Source organism: Arachis duranensis, chromosome 9 (genome assembly GCF_000817695.3).
Source record: "Arachis duranensis cultivar V14167 chromosome 9, aradu.V14167.gnm2.J7QH, whole genome shotgun sequence".
NCBI classification, from domain to species: domain Eukaryota; kingdom Viridiplantae; phylum Streptophyta; class Magnoliopsida; order Fabales; family Fabaceae; genus Arachis; species Arachis duranensis.
Genome location: NC_029780.3, coordinates 97,982,163 through 98,002,881, shown reverse-complemented (window position 1 = coordinate 98,002,881; position 20,719 = coordinate 97,982,163). Strand labels below are relative to the sequence as shown.

At 33.2% G+C, this 20,719-nt stretch overlaps 2 protein-coding genes across 10 annotated transcripts; one reads left to right on the top strand and one right to left on the bottom strand.

Annotated features, from left to right (window-relative positions):
* The first annotated feature begins 1,028 nt into the window (after positions 1–1,028).
* Positions 1,029–1,451, top strand: LOC107466325 (extensin-like). Its single transcript, XM_016085299.1, has one exon. It carries the CDS (start codon positions 1,029–1,031, stop codon positions 1,449–1,451), a length of 423 nt encoding a protein of 140 aa, XP_015940785.1.
* Positions 1,452–12,963: 11,512 nt separating this feature from the next.
* On the bottom strand, positions 12,964–20,718 carry LOC107466345 (uncharacterized). 9 transcript variants are annotated; one of them, XM_016085315.3, is made up of 17 exons: positions 20,371–20,718; positions 19,009–19,184; positions 18,746–18,810; positions 17,685–17,778; positions 17,161–17,339; positions 16,613–16,663; positions 16,402–16,458; positions 15,824–15,944; positions 15,680–15,746; positions 15,535–15,576; positions 14,916–15,021; positions 14,716–14,826; positions 14,241–14,312; positions 14,052–14,153; positions 13,906–13,952; positions 13,748–13,775; positions 12,964–13,568 (listed from the first exon to the last, which is right to left on the bottom strand). In XM_016085315.3, the coding sequence occupies exons 2-17, from the start codon at positions 19,112–19,114 to the stop codon at positions 13,374–13,376; spliced, it is 1,443 nt and encodes a 480-aa protein (XP_015940801.1). In that variant the 5' UTR covers positions 19,115–19,184; positions 20,371–20,718; the 3' UTR covers positions 12,964–13,373. The 9 variants fall into 9 exon arrangements, with proteins under 9 accessions (XP_015940801.1, XP_015940802.1, XP_020986405.1 ...); XM_016085316.3 differs by having other exon boundaries at positions 19,009–19,157; XM_021130746.2 differs by having other exon boundaries at positions 19,009–19,142.
* Between the last annotated feature and the right edge of the window lies 1 nt (position 20,719).

Genomic DNA, 20,719 nt, shown 5'->3' with positions numbered 1-20,719 from the left:
TATTTTTCTGCAGTTGGTTATTGTGATGCAGATTTTGCTGGTGATAGAGTTGATAGAAGGAGCACTTCTGATTTATGTTGCTTCCTTGGAAAGTCCTTAAATGTTTGGTCAAGTAAGAAGCAACCAACAGTGGCTTATCCACTGCAGAGGCTGAGTATATAGCTGCTTCTTCTTGTTGTTCTCAGCTCTTATGGTTAAAAACACAGCTTGCTGATTACAAATTAAAGGCTGAAAATATTCCCTTGATGTGTGATAATATGAGTGCCATTAATATTTCTAAAAATCCAGTTTTGCACTCAAGGACGAAGCATATTGAAGTGAAATTTCACTCAATAAGAGAACATGTCCAAAAAGGGGATATTAGTATTCAATTTGTTAAATCTGATGAGCAATTAGCAGATATTTTTATAAAACCATTAGCTGAGGATAGATTCTGTATGTTTAGGACTTGTCTAGGAATTTTGAGTTATGATTCTTTATTTGAAAATTGCTGATGTATTTGCTGGATATTTTTGTCTCATAAACAGGTATGAGACAATTCTGGGCAGGTGATGAACGTCTCCATCAAGCTAGTGTGTTCTGGGCTTGTTTCAAATGAAAGATAATCTGGGCCAACCTCAAAATCAGATCTAGAGTGGTCCATTGTGTTTTCTTAAATCCAACTATCTCTGGGCCCATATGTGAATGTTACATTTTTTTTTGTTGATGGGCTGTGTGTTTATTTTTAATAATTTTTCATTTAATATTTATAATCCAAAAAGATTTTTTAGTTTATTTTTTTGGTTTTTCAAAATTTAAAATTCATTTCCTGTTTTTTATTTTCAAATCAAATCAAATCTTAAATTTATGAGGTCAGGTCTTTTCATGTCATTTCAAAAAGTGATACAGTTGCATGGTTTTGGAAAACCACTTTTGGGTACGGTTACCAACACTTCCTCTCTTCCCTCCATAACTTCTCCTCAACCCTTCGGTTTCTTCCCTCTCACTCCACTGTCTCTCTTCCATCAAAAGCATAAATCTAACCAAAAATGGGGAAGAAAGTTATTGCCAAAGGAGCACCGCGTGACAAAATCCATAAACTTCCAGGATATCCTAGACCATCAACTCGTTCTCAAGACACCACTTATACTCCATCACCTTCTCCTCCTACCTCTCCTCCTCGAACTGATCCCATGGCTCGTACCAAGACCACTCCAAGGTATCCTGCCTCTGCCAAACCGACACCACCACCAAAGGCAACTCCTTCCAAACCTGCCTCTTCAAAACCTGGTTCTTCAAAGCCATCCTCATCCAAAGGGAAGCGTCCGGCGATGGAAGAGCCTGTTCCTGAGCCTACAAAACCTAAGTCAATGTCTGTTCCTGTGCGTTCACAAAGAGGCAACCCTATCACCCTCTCAAATCTATTAGCGAACCAGACATTGATCCCTTTGCTCACAAATCACACTTCATGACATCTCACTTAGACTTTAACCCACATCGTTTCAAATCTGCCATGAACCATGATTTATATGAGGGAGTTATTAAGTATCGCACTCTTTGTCCATCTTTTCTTGCTGATTTACCTGATTTGAAAAAGAAAGGTTTTCCTTTTGTTGAAAATCTGGAATTTTTAGACTGAAATCACCTTTTCAAAATCAAAAAACCAGTATATCCTAAGTTAGTCAAAGAATTTTATGCAAACATGACTTACCATGAAGGAAGTGTGCATTCTTATGTTAAGGGTAGAGACATTATCTTGAATAATGAGACAATTAGTGACTCCTTGAAGTACACTGATGTAGGGCCGTGTGCTTATACATCTGTGAAGTGGGATGAAGGTGTTGGTATCTCTTACCATGATGCTTTGGCTCACATTTGTGAACATGTTTCATTAACCGATGACATCACACCCACTCACAAAGCCCTCGGATATGAACGTGCTCAGTTGCACCGTATTGTCAACCACATTTTAATTCCTCAAAGTGGTTCATATCAACGGGTTTCTTACACGAACACACTTGTTTTATATGCCATAATCACTAAAACAGAAATCTCTTTTGCCTATTTGATGGCTAGATACATGTTTGATTCTGTTAGAAGTGTGAAAGATAAAGCACTACCTTATGGCATGTTTTTAACTTGCATATTTGAAAATTTTGGTGTTGACCTGTCAAATGAGGATTATGAAAATAGACATTCATACCTAAAAGGGGGTGGTTCAGTGAAACAGCAAAAAGGGCCAACTAGATCTGAGAGAGTGGTTCTAGATGATGATGATGAAGAGTTCTTTCCAAATGACTCTCCTCCTCCTTCCACCGAAGGTACTTCCATCTCCACTGGGAAGAAATCTGCTTTGCTGAATGTGGTCAAGGATGTCACTCAAGAGTTTGTTTCCCAATCAAATCACTTGATTGCCATGAGCAAGGAACAAAGGAAACTAGCTAGCAAGCATGAGAATTTTCTGAAGAAATCAAGGGATAGGGTGCCTGTGCTCATGACCTTCATTGATAACCTTCAAAATGATGAAGACATTGCCACTGATGTTGATGAGGAAGACGCTTCGGAGGGAAATGGTTCTGATGCCTAGGATTTGTCTCATAAAAACAGTCGCGGCTGCTCATTTTCTGTCTCATGAAATCTGTTTATTTTGCTACTTTTGATACTTGGATGATTGTAATAACCTTAGATTCTGATGCACTTATGGTAGTTTAGTTAGTTATTTGGACTATGCACTAACCTTTCTTGCAGGGTTTCTAGTGATGTTTTTGTTGATCCGCCCTTGATGACAAAAGGGGGAGTAATAGTTATGATTTTTCTGATTAGAACTGAACTTTATTTTGCAAATTGCTTTTGTTTTACAATATGTTGTTGCTGCTGTCATGATAGAAAATACTGGGCTGAATATGTGTTGCTGGTTATACAGAATCCTTTAGTCAAGTTACATCTTGAATAGCTCTTTTTAAGCTTAATGTAAACAAGAACAAAAAGGAAAGAGCATAGATTCAGGGGGAGCTACTCTTGAAAAGGAAAGGGGGAGCAACGCAAGAGCAAATGAAAATCAAAGGGAGTTTCTAAACCTTACTCAAATACAATCCCTTTTGATTATTGCTTAAACCATGTTTGTCATCAAGGGGGAGATTGTTGAGTTAAGAAATTAACTAAATTAATTAGTGATGACAAACATTATTTTTGGACAAAATAAATAATTTATGTTTGAGTAATTATAAATTGAATATTACTAAATTATTTATTGTTGCATGCCAAAATTCAATTAAAGAGCCCAAATGGAATATAAAGCAAACAGCAAAGATGGTGGGCTGAAAGCAAAATTAAGAGCCCAAGGAAAAGCAAAGAAAGAAGCCAAAGGAACCAACGGGGCCAAGCTAATCAAACCCGATCCAAGCCCGTTCCATCAATTCAGAGTTGATCCAAGCTTCTCATACAAGATTGAAGCCTTCATTCCCTCTCACTAGATTTTACCAAAGCAACGTTCTTTTCTCTCTGACCATGTCAAATCACAGAAGCAAGAGAAAGTGCTTAGCTCCTAAGCTATTCAAAGAAGAGGAAAGAAAGAGAAGGTTAGGCAAGAAAGGCAGATATCAAATCACCCAGTTCAAACCAAATCAAGCTTAGGTTAAAGGTAACCCATTTCATCTTGCATGCATTAGATCTTCTTCTCTTCTTCCCAACTCTCTGCTCTATCCGAAAATGGCATTCAAGGAAAAGTTGTTCTCTGCCCTATTCTGCTTTACATCTACGGTCACAAGTGATACTTGGGGACCAAGTAATTTTTTAATGGCTAAGATCAAGTTGACCATGAGAAGATTTCTATGGTTATTGCATTGTGGCTTTCGGTCAAGATGAGGAAGTCAGAGGAAAAGTTTCTATTCTGAGGATTATTGAGAAAAAATGAATCTGTGGTTGGTGAAGCTCAAGACTCAAGGTGTTGACCTTGGGAGAAGGTCCCAGCAACATGCAAGGAAAATAAAAGAAGACTTCTTGCTCATTCAGAACGAAGGAGAGAAAACCAGAGTGTGAGAAAAGTGTCCTGAAAAGGAGTTCCTCTACTTGGATAATGCTTACTTTCAAAGAAGCATTCGGCCAATACTAAAGAACTGTATCTGAGGTTTGCGAATCTGGTTTTGCACATAGCAAAGAGGCTGCTGATGAAGTCAATCTCCTTCATGTTTTGCTGATTGTAATGTACTTTTCTAAGTATATCTTTTTGTAATTTCTTGTGAGAAAAGGCATTGTGAGAAAGCTCAAGTAAAAGCCATGAGTGAAAAAAGGCTGAGTGATACACTTGAGAGAAAAGCCTAGAGTTATTTTCTGATTTCTTTAGGTTGGCTAAGAGTCTTATATCTTGTACCTGTTTGGTATCCCTTTCTTAGTTGGGTTAGCACTAAGAGTGAATAGTTAGGAGTTAGCATAGCCAATGTCAAGTTAGGATAGAACTTGAGAGTGAAATTGGTGTATGTAATACTGTTAACTATAGTGAAATTCTTCCATAATTGTGGAGAAGACTGGATGTAGGTTGCATAGCACAAGGCAACCGAACCAGGATATATGCTGGTGTTCGCTTTTCTCTTCTCTGCTGAGTTCTATTTTCTGATATTCATGAGATAAAAATAAATTGTCTCATAAATTTTCGCTGCTGAGTTCAAATAGAATCAGAATTGTAATTTTGTTTAAAAGGGTCATAACAGCAACTTAAAGAGGAAGGCATAGATTCAACCCCCCTTCTCTAAGCCTACCACAACCTTCAGACGATAATCTTTCCATCAGCCTAGGATCATCAAATACGACATCTGAGGACAGAACCCTGTGGACCACTCGATGCCACCAGTCAAAGTACTCAGCAGATGGACCTAGATTAGCAACTCTTTTGAACCTAAGGACGGAATCAACCTTGTTATTCCAATGCAGATGCCACGTCTGATAATAAGTGGGGAACCATTGATCTCCATCCCTACCATCCTTCGCAAGCAGCTAGTCTGTGTTAAGAGCCGGCTTCGAAAGATTTTGTATGTCGCCAAGTTGCAGTACCACTTTATCAAGGAAAAATATATCAAGCTCGTAATCGCTCACCATAAGCTATAATGCTTCTTGGCCTGGATCTCTGGATGAACAATAGCTACCACCTCAGCAGCACAATAAAGCTCCCACAAAAACTATAAAGGATAAGCTAAGACTTAGAAAACACCATAAAAAGAGGCATAATGTCAACTATGTATGCTACAAATGCCACATCTAAACAATTTACTTGTCGATCATGCAATCTGTCCAAAACAAGGCGCATCTAAACTACTCTTTCCTCCTTAGCATTGGAGGTCGGTAGATATATCGCCCACCTATAATTTTCATTGTTAGCAGAGCATAAAAAAAGGATAATACATTAAAATAAACATGTATAACACACAAAACATTAAATGATACCTGGATGCCAGCAAAAAACCAAATGTGTCAAAACCATTCGGCTTCAGCATGGAGAACTGCCAGAAAATCGAGGACTGTAGTAGCTGAAGTGGTCCAGCTAAGTTAACGACATTTCTTTGGCCACCCGACACATGCATCCATACAACCAGGGCAGTGCAGTTGAGCCCCAACTATAATTGCCCAACTCGTCAAGTCTCACCACAAACAACAACCACCGAAGGTGAACCTAGTTGTCATTCTTGTCACCGAAAAGCTGCGTGGATGGTAACATCATAATGTAAGCACAAGCGTATATATGCACTGTCTCCTCACTCGCATTGGCAGAGAGCACCCGAAATCTCTCATGAAACCATGTGACGTTGATCGTCATCTGCTTGACCTTATTCGGTGGCGATAGCTCGTCGAATAACTCGTAAAACCACTTCCATACTGATCTCCCGGTGGGAATGAACTGCTCAAAGTCAGTGAGGTACTCACTAACAACCTCTCCATCAACAGACAATCTCAATTGATAAGCCACGTCTTACAGCATGGTGCACTCTTCGAATGGCTTGTGGAAGGTGTGGCTCTCAGGATGCCAACTCTCAATAAATGCGCTTACTAGAGGCTCATCTACCCAGAACCAGCAATCGTTCAGCCTAGCCAAGTGATACAAACTCGCAGTTTTCAAATAAGGTATGTTCTAGTCATGTAGAGGCATATTCTATTGTCTCATAACACTATAAATACACCTAATCGACTGCATCATGTAAAAAAATTAATTTGGTACTAATCAAATTTTAACAGAAAACCTGAATTATTTATAAATTAAATATTTCACATATAAAAGATGAATACATAAATTAATAAAAAATAAATTGATACCAATCAAATTTTAATAAAAAAAGACTAACACCTGAATTATTTATAAATTAAATAATTTATAGATAAAGGAGTAATACATAAATTATCAAAAGATTCGTATTAATCAAAATTCAATAGATAAATCCCTAACATTTAAATTATTTTTAAATTAAATACTTCACAGATAAAAATCTAACATATCAATTAACTAAAAAATTAATTTGATAGTAATTAAATTTTAACAGATAAATCATTAAACATAAATTATTTATAAATTAAATAATTCAAAGATAAAAGATTAATACATAAATTAACAAAAAAATAAAATAAATTACTACTGATCAAATTTTAACAAATAAATTACTAATATCTTCAAATTATTTATAAAAATATTCTAACTACACATCAAAGTGACATAAAATATGAACGAAACAACAAATAACAAACATATAAAGAGAACAATCTATAAACAACTAACCTCTTTATTAATACTTTTCAGTTACGTGAATAATGTCGTTCAATCGGTACAAACGATTTTGTTTTCCCATGACTCTACCTTGCCAGAATATCACTATCAAGTGATTCTCTTCTAAATTCTCTCAAACCCAAAAATTCAAACATTTAAAAATGCAATTTGTCATTGACTATTGCAGTTTTATGTAAATTTCATCTCCTTTATAAACTATAGTAGAAATCTTGCAGTTTATGTACAATCTTTAGTTTTCATAAACCGCAACAAAAATTTCGCAATTTATACACAAACGTTTTTCTTCGTAAATTGCAGTAGGGTTCTTGCAGTTTATATAAATTTTAAATAGGACATGTATATAATGAATTTCAGATTATTGCATTTGCTTAAATATGAAAGCTAATTATTTTATTTAAATAAATTATCTTTATTATTATTATTTAATTTATATTTAACAAATCTATTTTTAAGAATATAATTAATTTAATGTATATACATACGGTGCAAAAAAAGGATTACATATTCAATTTTTTGTATTACCACACCTTAAAAACTACTCAAACCATTCATCACAAAAGTTAAATAAATACAAGTATTTTTATTAAATAGCATGCCAGTTACATTCTTAACTCTTAAGTAATTATTATTTTTATAAATTTTAATAAATTCCATTCACGTAAACTTTCATATAAAATTAGATAGCCAATTAATAAGTTTTTTTTGTAATCAACACTTTTGTGTGTGTCTGTTTGTGTTCATTTCCCTTATATTGTTACTATATATAAAACATGAAATATTCATCTTCGTTGTGGAATTTTCTTATTAATAATGTGATGATTAATTTTAGGAAAACCAATAAAAGAAATGTATTTAGCTGTACAATATCATTTTAACTTATACTGATATGTTTGTATTGTCTTATAATCCTATTATCTAATCGAAAAAGTGAGTGCATCTAAAGAGTGTAGAGAAGCAAATATAAGCCATACTCTATGCACGGGTGATGGTGAACAAGATTAAAATTTAGTTTAATTTCACTATAGGTTTCTTTAATTTTATAACTTTTTCAAATTTTTAATTTAGTTATTCAAAGAAAAAAACTTTCCACGAGCAAGTCTTTAGATCATTTACATTTTCTTTATTATTTTTTTTATTTTTTGATAAAAGATAACTCTTGTCTTCTTAAGCATTAGAAAGTGATTGCCTATTATTATTATTTAGTGGAATCTATTATTCTAGTAGCTAAGGTGGTTATATATTTTTGACGCTTATTACTTAAATAGTATTGTTACTATTAACATTATATTTTTTTATACTATTTGTAACATTCGTTAATTTTATTTTTTAATATAAAAAATATCATTTAATTTTAACAATATCTTTTAAATATTACTAGAATTATACAATCATCGTAACTATTATAATAATAGTCACCATACTATACCCTTTATTATTTACGGTATGCAATGTTTTTTTTAGGTCTCAATGACAACGATTTTGAAACACTTTCTTCTAAGTATGGCAGTATAAATCCATTTTATTCATGGATTATAAATTTGTAGCACGGACCATTTATAGTGAGTCTGATAAATTATTTTTTTTATTTATTTTTTAAAAATATTTTAACAAAAAATATTATTTTTAAATAAAAAATTTTAAATAAAGTGTTTCATTAATTAATAGGTTGGATCAGAGAAGATATTTGCTTAATTTTTTTTTAAGAGAAAGTAGAGATATGACCATTAGTGTTACATTATCCTATCAGGTTACGCTTTTGGGATAAGTAGTTTCATGACATAGTATTAGAGTTCTAGATCTGAAAAGTCAAGAGTTCAATCTTTGATGAACCCCAAAATCAACTTAATCTTTTGGGATGAGTGGTTTTATGACATGAGATATTTATTATCCCTGTATCCGGATGGTTATTCTGGATAGTATGGGTGATGTTCATTTTATTCATGAACCAAAAATTTAGCCTATTGTACATATTGTACGCTTAGGCCATTGGCTCCCTAGCAGTACTCTTTTTTTAATGTAAAAAAAAGGTTACCATTTAGCCCGTGAGATGAACTTAAAAAAAATTAATTATATAAAATATTTTAGATAATATTTTGTATTAACAATATATATTATTTTTAAACTTTTTTTTACTAAAGATAGAGTGACCCGAACCTGCGACTTCTAAATGAATATGAAAAAACTATACCATTTGAACTATAATTCATTGACTATTATTTCTAAATTTATTTAAAAAAAGATAAAAATAAAATCAAATATGCCAACATTTGATTATGTTTATGTCTCCAAACCTATAAAAACAATACTTTTTATTTTTTTTATTAAAATATAGTTATACATAAAAAATAGGATAAAATATATTTTTCTTCCTAAAATTTGTCAAAAATTTTAAAAATATTCCTAAATTTTAATTTATTTTAATTTTATCCTTAACATTTTCGATTTGCATCGATTTTATTTCTATCTCCAAATTTTTTGGGTCAAAATATAATCAACAATATTTTTTTCAATTTTACCCTTTAAAAAACTATTCACCATCATCATCATTTCTAAAAGAAAAAGTTTGGATATCAAAAATAAACCAGTCAACTTTTTATAACTCAATTAATAATTAATAATTTTAAATTATTTTAATAAATTTAAATTTCAAAAAATGACATTAATAAAAAATTTAAATAATAAAAATAGTGTTGAATAACCGCCTCTAATTGTGATTAGCGTCAATCCCACTCTTCTGCTTCCGCACTCGCCATCGCCCACCGCCCACCGCCCGCAACCCACCGTTGCGTCTGCCTCTTTGATTGTTGGCTCCGCTATCTCGCTGCAAGGTGAGTTCTGCTTCTCCCATTGCCGCCATTCGTTCTATTCTGCTTCTACCCTAGCCACCGCCGCGTCTACCTCTCCAGTTTACCGCCTCTGTTTTCTCGCTGCTAAGGTACTATACAATGCTTCTGCTCCCTTGTTTTTTTCTTTTTCTCTGCTCAATAAATGCACCATTAGAAAGTGAATAGAGCGGACAACAAAGTTCAATTTTTTATAGGAGAATTGGCATAAATCAATCCCTTTGAATTTTTAAGTAAAAGTGGTAGATTTCAAACATAAGGAAGTATAATGATTAAAGAGATTCATCAAGTTGAGGGTGTTAACCAGTGAAAAAGATAGCATACATGAAAATAACATGAAGATATCTTTTTATACATACATGGAGGTGCCTTTTTATGCATGTGTCTTTAAGAAGTATTTTTTATACATGTGTCTTCTAATAGATGTGTTTTTCAATAGAGGTATCTTTTATGGATGTATCTTTTAAATAGAGGTATTTTTTGCGAATGTACCTTGTACAGGAGGTGTCTTGTACAGCAATGACAGCACACAGATATACTTCCAAAGACCAGTGATTGTTCGCCAATGAAAACACTGGAAACACTGACCACTGTTGACGCCAGCGATGAAAACGCGTCCAAGGATGGAGAAGGGAGGTTGGGAAGGGGCAACCGTCGGGGTTGGGGATGAGGGTGGACTTAAACAGTAAAAAATAGGGTTAGTTATGTTTATTAGTGGTAATTAGAGGTGAATTAAGTTTACCATGGATGATTGGAGATGTGTTTTTTTTTTTTTTAAGATGGGGTCTGGAGTCCAGCCCAATAGAAGTTGGTAGGAGTTGGCAAAATCCCTCTTGGTTACCTAGTGGGACTGTAAAAGAAATATATTATTCTCTCTTTTCAAAACATCCCTCCTCAAACCCTTCATGTCCTTCACGGTCATGTGGTGACACTTAGTCCTTCTCCCTAACCATGTAACTGCTGTCGGAGGACAATAAGTATCCCTTGGAGAAAATTCTGGCTCCGATGAACTTTTTATTACAGAGGGAAGGATCGAAATCTAAAGCGAACTTACACTGTCCATGCCACCTTGTGGGAACCGGTGGCATGCTGAAATCGTCTGCTGTCATCAATCGATGGTGGGACAAGGTTTGTCAATGACGACACGATGCCGTTGCTGAGATTCTCTCCCAGATGCTACCTCAAATACATCTGCCGTCCTTGGATGCAAGACTTTGATCGCCGTTGATGACTGAAAGCTTGGTAACCATAACCGTCGTTGCTATGATTTTGCCCTTTGTGCTACAGTGCCGTTTTCTTCTTCTACCTCTCTACACCTCCTTTTCCAACCAAAACATAGATTGAAGACTCTCTTCTTCAACATTTAGTAGCGTTTTTCTTCTTCTACCTCAAGATTTTACCATGTCACTGCACTGCCAGGAGTTCCATGTTGCCATCGATCCCTGCACATTACTCTTCTATAGCACCGTTGGTCCCTACACACACCTCTTGCTTGGCGTGCATAGGCGTCTGCTGCTGCATTGAGAACCATCCCCCAACTGTCTAATGACTCTAAACACGCTGTCACTACACCAAGAATTTGAATAGTTTGAAAACAGAAAATAACATATTTTGGAAATGATGATGATGGTGAATAATTCTAAAAGGATAAAATTAGAAAAATATGTTGTTGACTATATTTTGATCAAAAGAATTTGAAGATAGAGATAAAATTAATGCAAATAAAAAATATTAAAGATAAAATTAAAACAAATTAAATCTTAGATGTATTTTTAAAATTTTTAATAAATTTTAGAGACAAAAAAATACTATTAAATGAATGCTAGTGGAGGGTTGTTTTCAATATTTTTGATGATGGAATAATAGGTGTCTAAATGAATTATTGGACTAGTCTGTTTAATACTTTAATCTATTATTTTTTTGAATTAATTGAACCCTTTTTATTTAACCCATAATTTAAATAAATTTGATTTTAATAATAAAAATCTATCTGTTTAAACAAATAAACAGACTAATGTAATAAATTTAACCCATTTTGAGAGGTCCTAGTCCTTTTCGGACTAAAATTCACCCAAAAGGCCAAAACATAGGTGTCACTTACTCGATCATTCCTTAGTTCAAAATTTCAAAATTACTTTTATTAGAGGGAAAAAAAACGCATCCTAATTCCTTGGAATCTAGAATGAATAAACATGATGTGGCTGAATTGACAATTCAAATCATAGTAGGGAATAAAATTCCAATATGATCCCACTAAACATTACGCACTTGCCGCCGGCAAAGATGTTAACTATGCCTCGAGCCAAATTATTAGGCCCCAAGTAATTTGGTCCAAAGTATAGACAAAAATATTTCATAAATATAAAATAATCATATGTCATAAGTCATAACACAAGCCACATCAATGTATCACTATTTACTATTGACTAGTGTTATTGGCTGATCAATAAACAGAATAAATTATAAAATATAATTAGTATTTTACCCATAATAACATTACAAGAATATAATCTTTTTAAAATTACGTCAACTTCATCCTGATATTATAGATTATATTACAAAATATTTAATAAAATCAAACTATTTTTATAAAAAAATTGCAAAGAATAAAAGTCTTCATCGACTAAGAAGATCAGAGTTTTCATAAATAAAAAAAATAAATAATAAATTTTTTAGTTATTATTTTCATGTGAGAATTTATTTACAGAGATTTTGATCTTCTTAACCGACGAAGACTTTTGTCCTTTACGACTATTTTATAAATGTAATTTAATGCTATAAATTGTGTCATCAACGTAATTTTAAAAGATTTATATTCCCATAATAGTATTACGGATAAAGTATTAATTTTAATTGTAAAATTAGTAATAGACAATTAACAAATAAAATTTCAATGTTTAAAATAATACAATTATTTAAATAACTACTAATTTTTACTCAGTATACAACTACTGACCCTATTTGATATGGATGATAAAAAGAAATTACCATAAAAAATTTTAAAAATTAACGGAACAATTACTCTGTATTTATGTTTAATCTAAAGGATGTGTTCAATTTTTAGACTCAGCCTTTTGGTATCCATAAAATGTTAAACAAAACAGTTGGTTCATATAGTCGTACATAAATGTCTATTTTGAATATAGAAATTGTTGCAATTGCAAGTATAAATTTCAAGACCAAAAAAATGAAAGTTATGAATCTTGATTCCTATACTTCTAAAACATTTTCGGAGAGCTTTAGAAATATTCCCGACTATTTTTTTTTTACAATACTTCAAGAAAAAGTTTTTATAAGACATTAAATATACCTAAAAAGTTACAAGTATTTCCATGATAGGACAGCCATTAGCTTCGACACTTGAAAGGAAAAAAATTTGCTTAAAGAAGGCTCTTTCAAGTTCAAATTAAAAGATATAAAATGACACGACATAAACAGCAAGACTTAAATAATGTTACACCATTTCTTTTTCCTTTCACGAACACAACCCTAATCTCCACTTGTGTTGACAATAAGAATTGAAAAGAACAAAAGATTTGCTGTAAACCTTTAAATAAATTTTACTCATAGCAGCATATGCAGGATACAAAATTTATGCTACCAAAAGTAAGCAGGTTAATGCTCACTTTGATCTCCATAAGTACACGCATAGGTCATTTTAGTTCTCATCGATTTTAACAAGTCAAGTAAAATGATTCACGCATGTACATAGAAGAACCAAAGTAAGCATTAACCTGCAAAAAAATCATTGTGTAAACTAATTTGTGCATGCCTTCCAAGCTCGGCTAAATTTCTAAATTTCGTGTTGGTCTATAACTTGTGTGTGTAAGCCTTAACTCCATGTGTATGTCATTAGTTCCGATTTCATCGCTGGAATACTTTTCTTGGCATGATGGAAATGGAGCACAGCAGGAAGAAATGTCGATTCCGGCCACCTCCATAGCATTGCAGACCCATTCAGGAACATCACCTTTGGGGAACTGCAGTAGAAAGGTGTGAGAAGATTTAATAACAGTCAACAAATATTTTTTATAGTTTGAAAAAAATGTTGGTAAAAATATCTTTCAATTCAAAGATAAATATTTAAATTTCAAACATACAAACATTAATATGAATGCAGATGAAATTGAGAAGAATAATGAAATGAAGTATTAAATACCATTGTTTGTAAAAAGTCACATACAAACCTACAAAAAAATAAAAATAAAAGGGTTATTGGCATATAGGGAGGCTTTGAACTTCTCAAGGGGAAAAAGCTATAATTAATAATAGAAGAGAGATCCAATGATAGGAACACGTAATTAAATATAAGCATACTTTGGGAACCTTCCCTCAACTATTGATGTGTGTAAATTTCTGCTAAGCTGCAAATTTAAAAATACAAGGACTTTAGTTGAACATGTATATACATATACTGATCATTAATTTATAAGCAAAATTTTATATAATATAGAGTTTTCTACCCGCATCATGTAATATAAATTATGATATGATAGAAGCTGAGACCCCATGGCGTCTTTAGTGACAAGACAATGGATGTAGGCCCTGGTGTAGTTCTTGCAAACCTATGAGGAAAAAATAAAAAAATATAAAAATATGCCAATTTCGTCAAATAATTTATCAAATAAAGAAGTACCCTATCAGAAGCATACCATACAAGGGCAGGTAGGATCAATTGGTCGAGTATCATCAGCCATGGCTCTATGTTTTAGTTTTAGTACTCCCTACAAACATACCGCAAAGAATTAAATTTAAAATCATGCAGATACATCAACAAGTGGACTATGATGGCAGGAAAAAATTATAAGGTTATGTTCAGCTAGACGGAAAAGAGGGGCTACATTTTGTTATGCTAAATTTTAAAGGAAGAAAGGAAAAATTTCAGAGTAAAATTCACTAATTCTACGGATAAATTTACTTTATATTTGACTAGGGTAAATGTTTGCCCCCGTTTAGTGAATTGCATATTTGAGCTCTTGAGAATTTTTATTTCCTCTGTATACCAAACAACTTGTAATTTTAAGGAGATAATATTTTCCTCCTTTAATTTTTATTCCATAAAGTTTTGTTTCCAAAAATTTTAATTGTAACATAGCCTAAATTGTCCATAAAATGGAAAAAGATCACCTCAGGAATAAGGGCAGTCCCAAAGCGTGCTGTACGGGTGGGGTAGACACAATCATACATGTCTGCACCCAAAGCACTACAAACAACAATATCAAGTGGATAACCAACTCCCTGGAACAAGTACAAGCAAATGGTATGAAATTGATTTAATTTGAAATGTATATCAAAGTAATGGCTGCTATGATGGAAGTTATTCTGACCATAACGTATCGTGGTTTATCCTCTGGCAAAGCAGCAGTGCACTGAGCAACAACTCGCCAAAACGAATCTTTATCTTCGCCTCCTGCAAGACCACCAATAGCATAGCTGTGACAAAAGAAAATTATATTAAGCTCCTTAGCAGCATTACGAAACTATTGATTCCACATGTCCTCCTTTATTTCACAAGGTTACTTCTAACTGTAGTATGTCAATGAAAGAAGACCTTTATCTATTCATGCATATTTTTCGAATGCTATACTATTTTTCTTCACTCTTTTGATAAGTACTAGATACCAGATCAACAATCCTAGTTTTTCTTTTCTTTTGTTAAATTGAATCAGGAATAACACATTAAATTGTCTCGAGTTAGTTTAACTCGCAATTTATAGTTTAACTTTAAGAAATTACACAGTAATGATTCATGAATAATATGACCAAGTCCATTTTGTGTGGTGCCTAAACAAAAAGAAACTGGAGCTGACATTCAAACCAGCTAGTATTGTATACTGTCTAGTATATAGTTCTAAAAGACAGCACAAAATAAATAAATAACATTAGAAATGGCAATAAGCTTGAAACCACAAAATAGACTATATGACTAAATAAACTTACACTTACCCAGGCAAGTTGCGGTCTACCAAACCTTTGACACAGATGTCCCTGAGTACAACATATTGCAAATTATAAATTTATAGTTAGTTACTTGTTTCACAACATCCACATTGATAATAGGAAGAACATCATGGTTTGTGCTAAAATTTACCTCAACTCAGGATCTAAACCACCTTGTACAATACCAAACAAGTTCTGATCGTGAGGTCTCTTGTGCGCTGTTAACAGAAGGAATGTCCATTATATTTAGCATTGGACCAAAGACTTAAATGATACACTTCAATAACATAATTACCTGCTATGCATCTGTCTATCCATCTAAGTGTTCGATACATAGCTTCCTCAATTCTTGGACCAGTAATGGTGGTCTTTACGACATCATCCAAAGCCATAATAATATCTGCTCCAATTCTATTCTGTACAATTTATGACGAACATAAGAAAGAAAAATCAATTTTCTTAAAATATATTGTTACAGTTTGCTAGCCGTAAGCTCTAACCAAAAACTCCATAAGCAGGTACAAGAAACCAGAAATTATTGAAGGCATCAAGGGAACGTGCATAAGAACAACGAATCAATTTTCAGTGCTATACTTTGTAGTCAGTACTACAATCTGTTAAGCATTGTCACTTGCAATTTTCTATGAGGCTTAAATTATAAACATTAATCGAATATCTAATAAAAGAACATCTTTCTCAATTTGGAAATACTATATTGGGAATAACTATAACTTAAAACAAGAATTCAATGAACAACTTCTATCTGAAAGCAAATCATAATATGTGGAGTCCTAAAAGTTTTTCAAATTTTAAATAAACTATCAAGTATTGATTGAAAGAAACATATGGAGGAAAAACAATTAATCTACATACTTGTATCTGAATTGATTCTTCGGGTGTAAGAAGCATTGGCTTGCCATCCACCGGTGACTGAAGCAAGAAAATAATTCTAAAGTTACAAATAACAAAATTTCATTGTAGACAACAATTGCAACCTTTTCTTATTATAATTTTTTGTCTTGTCTTAAAATGGAAAAAAAGGTTAGATACAAACTTGCCTACGAAACTTGAAAATAATATATACCTGAAATGTCACTCCTTCTTCTGTGATATCAGCAAGATGCAACAATGAGACCTAAAACATTAGTGAGGTAGATTGGTAAGATTTTTAACAAAAAATATAAATGATTTTTTTCAACATTATCCCTGAATATAGTTATCAATTAGCAAAAAGATAATACAGGTTCACTTCACACAACAAATTTAGCTCCAATGTCATTTTTTTTGTCCTGCCTAAGGGCCTATCCACACAGCCTTAGGCTTCTTTCTGTTATAACCTTGATTACTTTCAATACTTCTCTTAGTATGATCAACATCATTCTTCACTTTGAAGTGACATTATATTATAACTTTTGATTCTGATACAGATAAACTTGTACAAAGGTTGAAAACAGAGACACAATAATAAGAAAAAACACAAGCCACAAACAATGCTGTGGCATGAAAAATTATCAGACAAAATTAGTATGCAACAGTATTACTTGATGGAACCCGATGATAATAATATAATTACTAGAATGCACGAAATTACAACAGTAAAAGGAAAAAGTATACATTAAGTCAAACAACAACCATTTGAAAGCCACCAGAGTCTGTAAGCATAGCCCGTGGCCAGTTCATAAAATTGTGAAGACCACCAGCTTCTTCGAGAAGCTCGGAAGTAGGTCGAAGGGCCAAGTGATATGTGTTTCCCAGAATTATTTGGCAACCAATTCTCTCAAGTTCGTTATTTGTCAAGCCTTTGATTGTCCCTGTTAATTTAACCCCTCCAATTAGGAATGCAAAAGTGCAAGATAACCACTTAGAAATCTGTCAAAAGCCTAGGAAAGAGAAAATCAACTCAATCAATGCAAATATCAACATTGAATGTTCTATGGACATGAGTAACCGATGTCCATACTTCCCCCCAAGAACAACAAACTCAATACGAATGCAATATTGTATTATAAAGAAATGAAACAATTTGGCAACAACTTTGAAGGTGAACTTTGTTATCTTATAGCATGAAATGGCTTGAGCATGAGAATGAAAAACACTAGGAAAAACAGAAAACTTCATTTGCTGCATATCAGAAAGGATAAATTGGAAACTCTAACCTTGAGTACCCACTGGCATAAATAGTGGTGTTTGACACACAAAGTGAGGGAGAGTCAATTGAGCTGCACGAGCACGGTTGAACCGGCCAAGAATCTGAGAAAGCAAACATAATAATAAAACTTCAGGAAAAAAAATAACCAAAGAATGGTTCAACAAGTGCACACAGTGCTTCTCAGCCATCATCTAGAGTTATCACTTATTCTCTTGTATGCATACCCATATCATTCTTTAAGCCCCAGTCATCCAAAGGTAAAACAACAACAATAGCAATAAATGAATGTTGTTGATTTTCACATAAATAAGACAACAAAACTTCAGCAATGTAAAGGCGTAAAAGAACTAAAATAGAACTAGAGTGAGACCCGCGCATTAGATTATTTATACTATATAGTATATTTTAGTCAATGTTATATTAAAAATATTTTAGAGAACATATTATAAATAGATTTTGAATTTATTTATTTTTAAAAAAGGCATAGGTTATTTATATTAGAATTATACAAAACTGCATTTTCATTTTTCGATTTGCATTAATGGCTACAATTTGTCTTTTCTTGTAGTTTTTTTTGTAAATAATTAAAAAATTAAATAAATGAGAATGAAAAACATATAAAAATGTTACATTAAATTTAAGGAATTTTTTACAATTAATATGAGAGATTAAGAAATAAAGAGTAGTAAGAGTCTTAATATGTATTAGTTGTAGAATTTGAATATTTGTTACTGAAATTTTTTATAATTATTATTATTATGACACTTTTAATGTATGTTTATTGCATTTAATTAGTACTTGATGTTTCAATTGAATAATAATAAATAAGAGTTTTTTGTTTTAATTTTTTTTAAACATTTTACTAAATAGTGATTGGTTGATTTTCATTTTTGCCAAGTCATTAAAATTGCTGATGTTGCTGATGTGACATCATTAGCAAAGAAAAGATGACTTAAACTCATTGTGGAGAGAGTTGGTATCAGCTTTTATATAGATATAAATATAAATATAAATATAAATAGATAAATAGATAGGTTGATAGATAAATAGATAGATGGGGAATTGAACCTCGAAATGAAGCGCCATGGGCTTTGTTTGAGGAGCGGAGTAGGGCACGCAACTAATGGTATGTCCTAGCATGGAAGAAGAAGGGCCGTAAGCAATGGCATTATGAACAACACAAACAAAGAATTATTACATGAATAGAAAGTGTTTTAGATAGAATCAGATAGAGAGAACTTACAGAGAGGGAGAGAGAGGGGAGGAACAAGAACATGCGACGAATGAAGTGCCCTAGGCTATTGAAAGCGTTAAAGCTGTGGTGTGCGTACCTTCATGGCTGTGAAAGCAGGTTGGCCGGAACTTGTGATGTGGTAGAGTGTTGCTAATGTTTGGTCTCAATCTCAGAGGAACCGCAATGGCAATGCTATTTCTCATTACAGGATGGAAACGGACCAAACTATACCTTGCATTAAACAAGCTACGGCAACTTTAGACTAAGCCTAGCCTGTAACATGTTAAAAAATCTATCACTACACTAATAATAGAAACTAAAAAGGATTCAAGAGATAACTATCCCAATTGGTGTCCAACTTGCATACTAAATTATCACAAAAACAAGGGGATATATGAAACAAAAGAAGAACCAAATTTGAAAATAAATAAACTAGCTTACTACTTTATAAGAATATTGTCCAGAACAGGATAAGTAAGTAACACATGCAGTAGATGAAAATTAAACGATTAAACGTTAATCATTGTGAACAAAAATTGCAGAAATCAATACACATGCAACAACAAAAAATAGATGCGACTCAAAATGCTAACAAGAGCATGAATGAAACTGATACCTAAAACAGAGAACTCAATAAGAATCAGTATTTAAAAAATAAAATTAGCTTACTATAACTAACACGTTCAATTAACTGGGACTAAATAATCAAACATGGACCGTTATGGAAAATTAAAGAAGTCAATGCAGATTCAAGAAAGAAAATGAAAGAAGAGAAAAATTGTAAGGGGGCAGAAGAGAAACCTGTGACGTGAGGGAGAGGAGAACGGGGTGAGGGTGCTTTGAAGTGTGAAGAGGGGAGAACGAAAATTTTGAGGCGGGGGCGGCTAACAAAGCTTCGTAGAGTTGAGTTGAATTGACAATTGAACACCATTAAAGTGGGTTTAGGGTTTTAAGGTTGCATTTTAAAATTTAATTATTTCATTAATCAATCTGTCGGGGGAATAGAATTAAAGGACCGCACTATTTCTGTCTAAAGTAAGATAAAATAAATGGACCTAAACCTGCTCAACGCTCAGGGATTTGGGCACGTGTTAAAGACTTAAAGCAAAAAGAACCCACACCGGTAAGCCGGTAAATATTTTTTTATTTTCACCGTACTTTTTAATTCTGTACACCAGAAATTAACTTGTCACAAATTAAAATTTTATTTAAAAAGATTATTGTTGGTGCGGACATAAAATAGGCTCCGATACAGAGAATCAGCAAACGTAACACATCTGCAACTCAAAAACTGATTCACGAATCCTTTGAAAATGAGGTTCAGCAAGCAACACAGCACGATACCGTACAGGTATGGAATCACAAGCAAAAGGAAACCATTGTTAACGGTTTAGGGTTAACAACGATTGATGAAAATAACTGAAGGGAAAAAAAAAGAAAAGAAAAAGAAAGCGCTTACATCGAGAAGAGGTAGAAGTTCGTCGACGGATGAAGGAGGATCTAGAAGCTTGTTCCCAGCTTCACGAAGCTGCTCTTCGAGCTGCCTCTCAGCAGAAGCCATTGTTAACGGTCCTTCAAGCGGGGTTCTCTTCTTCGCAGATCTCACAAACGCTGTCTCACTCACTCCATCGAAACCCTAGAAACCACTCTTTCTCTCTCAATTCCAAATCGGAACCCTAAATGCGGAAATGAACACACACAGAGAAAGGTTAGGGTTTTTCGCTCAACGTTTTTTTTCCTCTCTTTTACTTTTCTTTCTTCCGTTCCGATACAGAGAAACGGAGAGAGGGGGGAGAGACAGAGAGAGC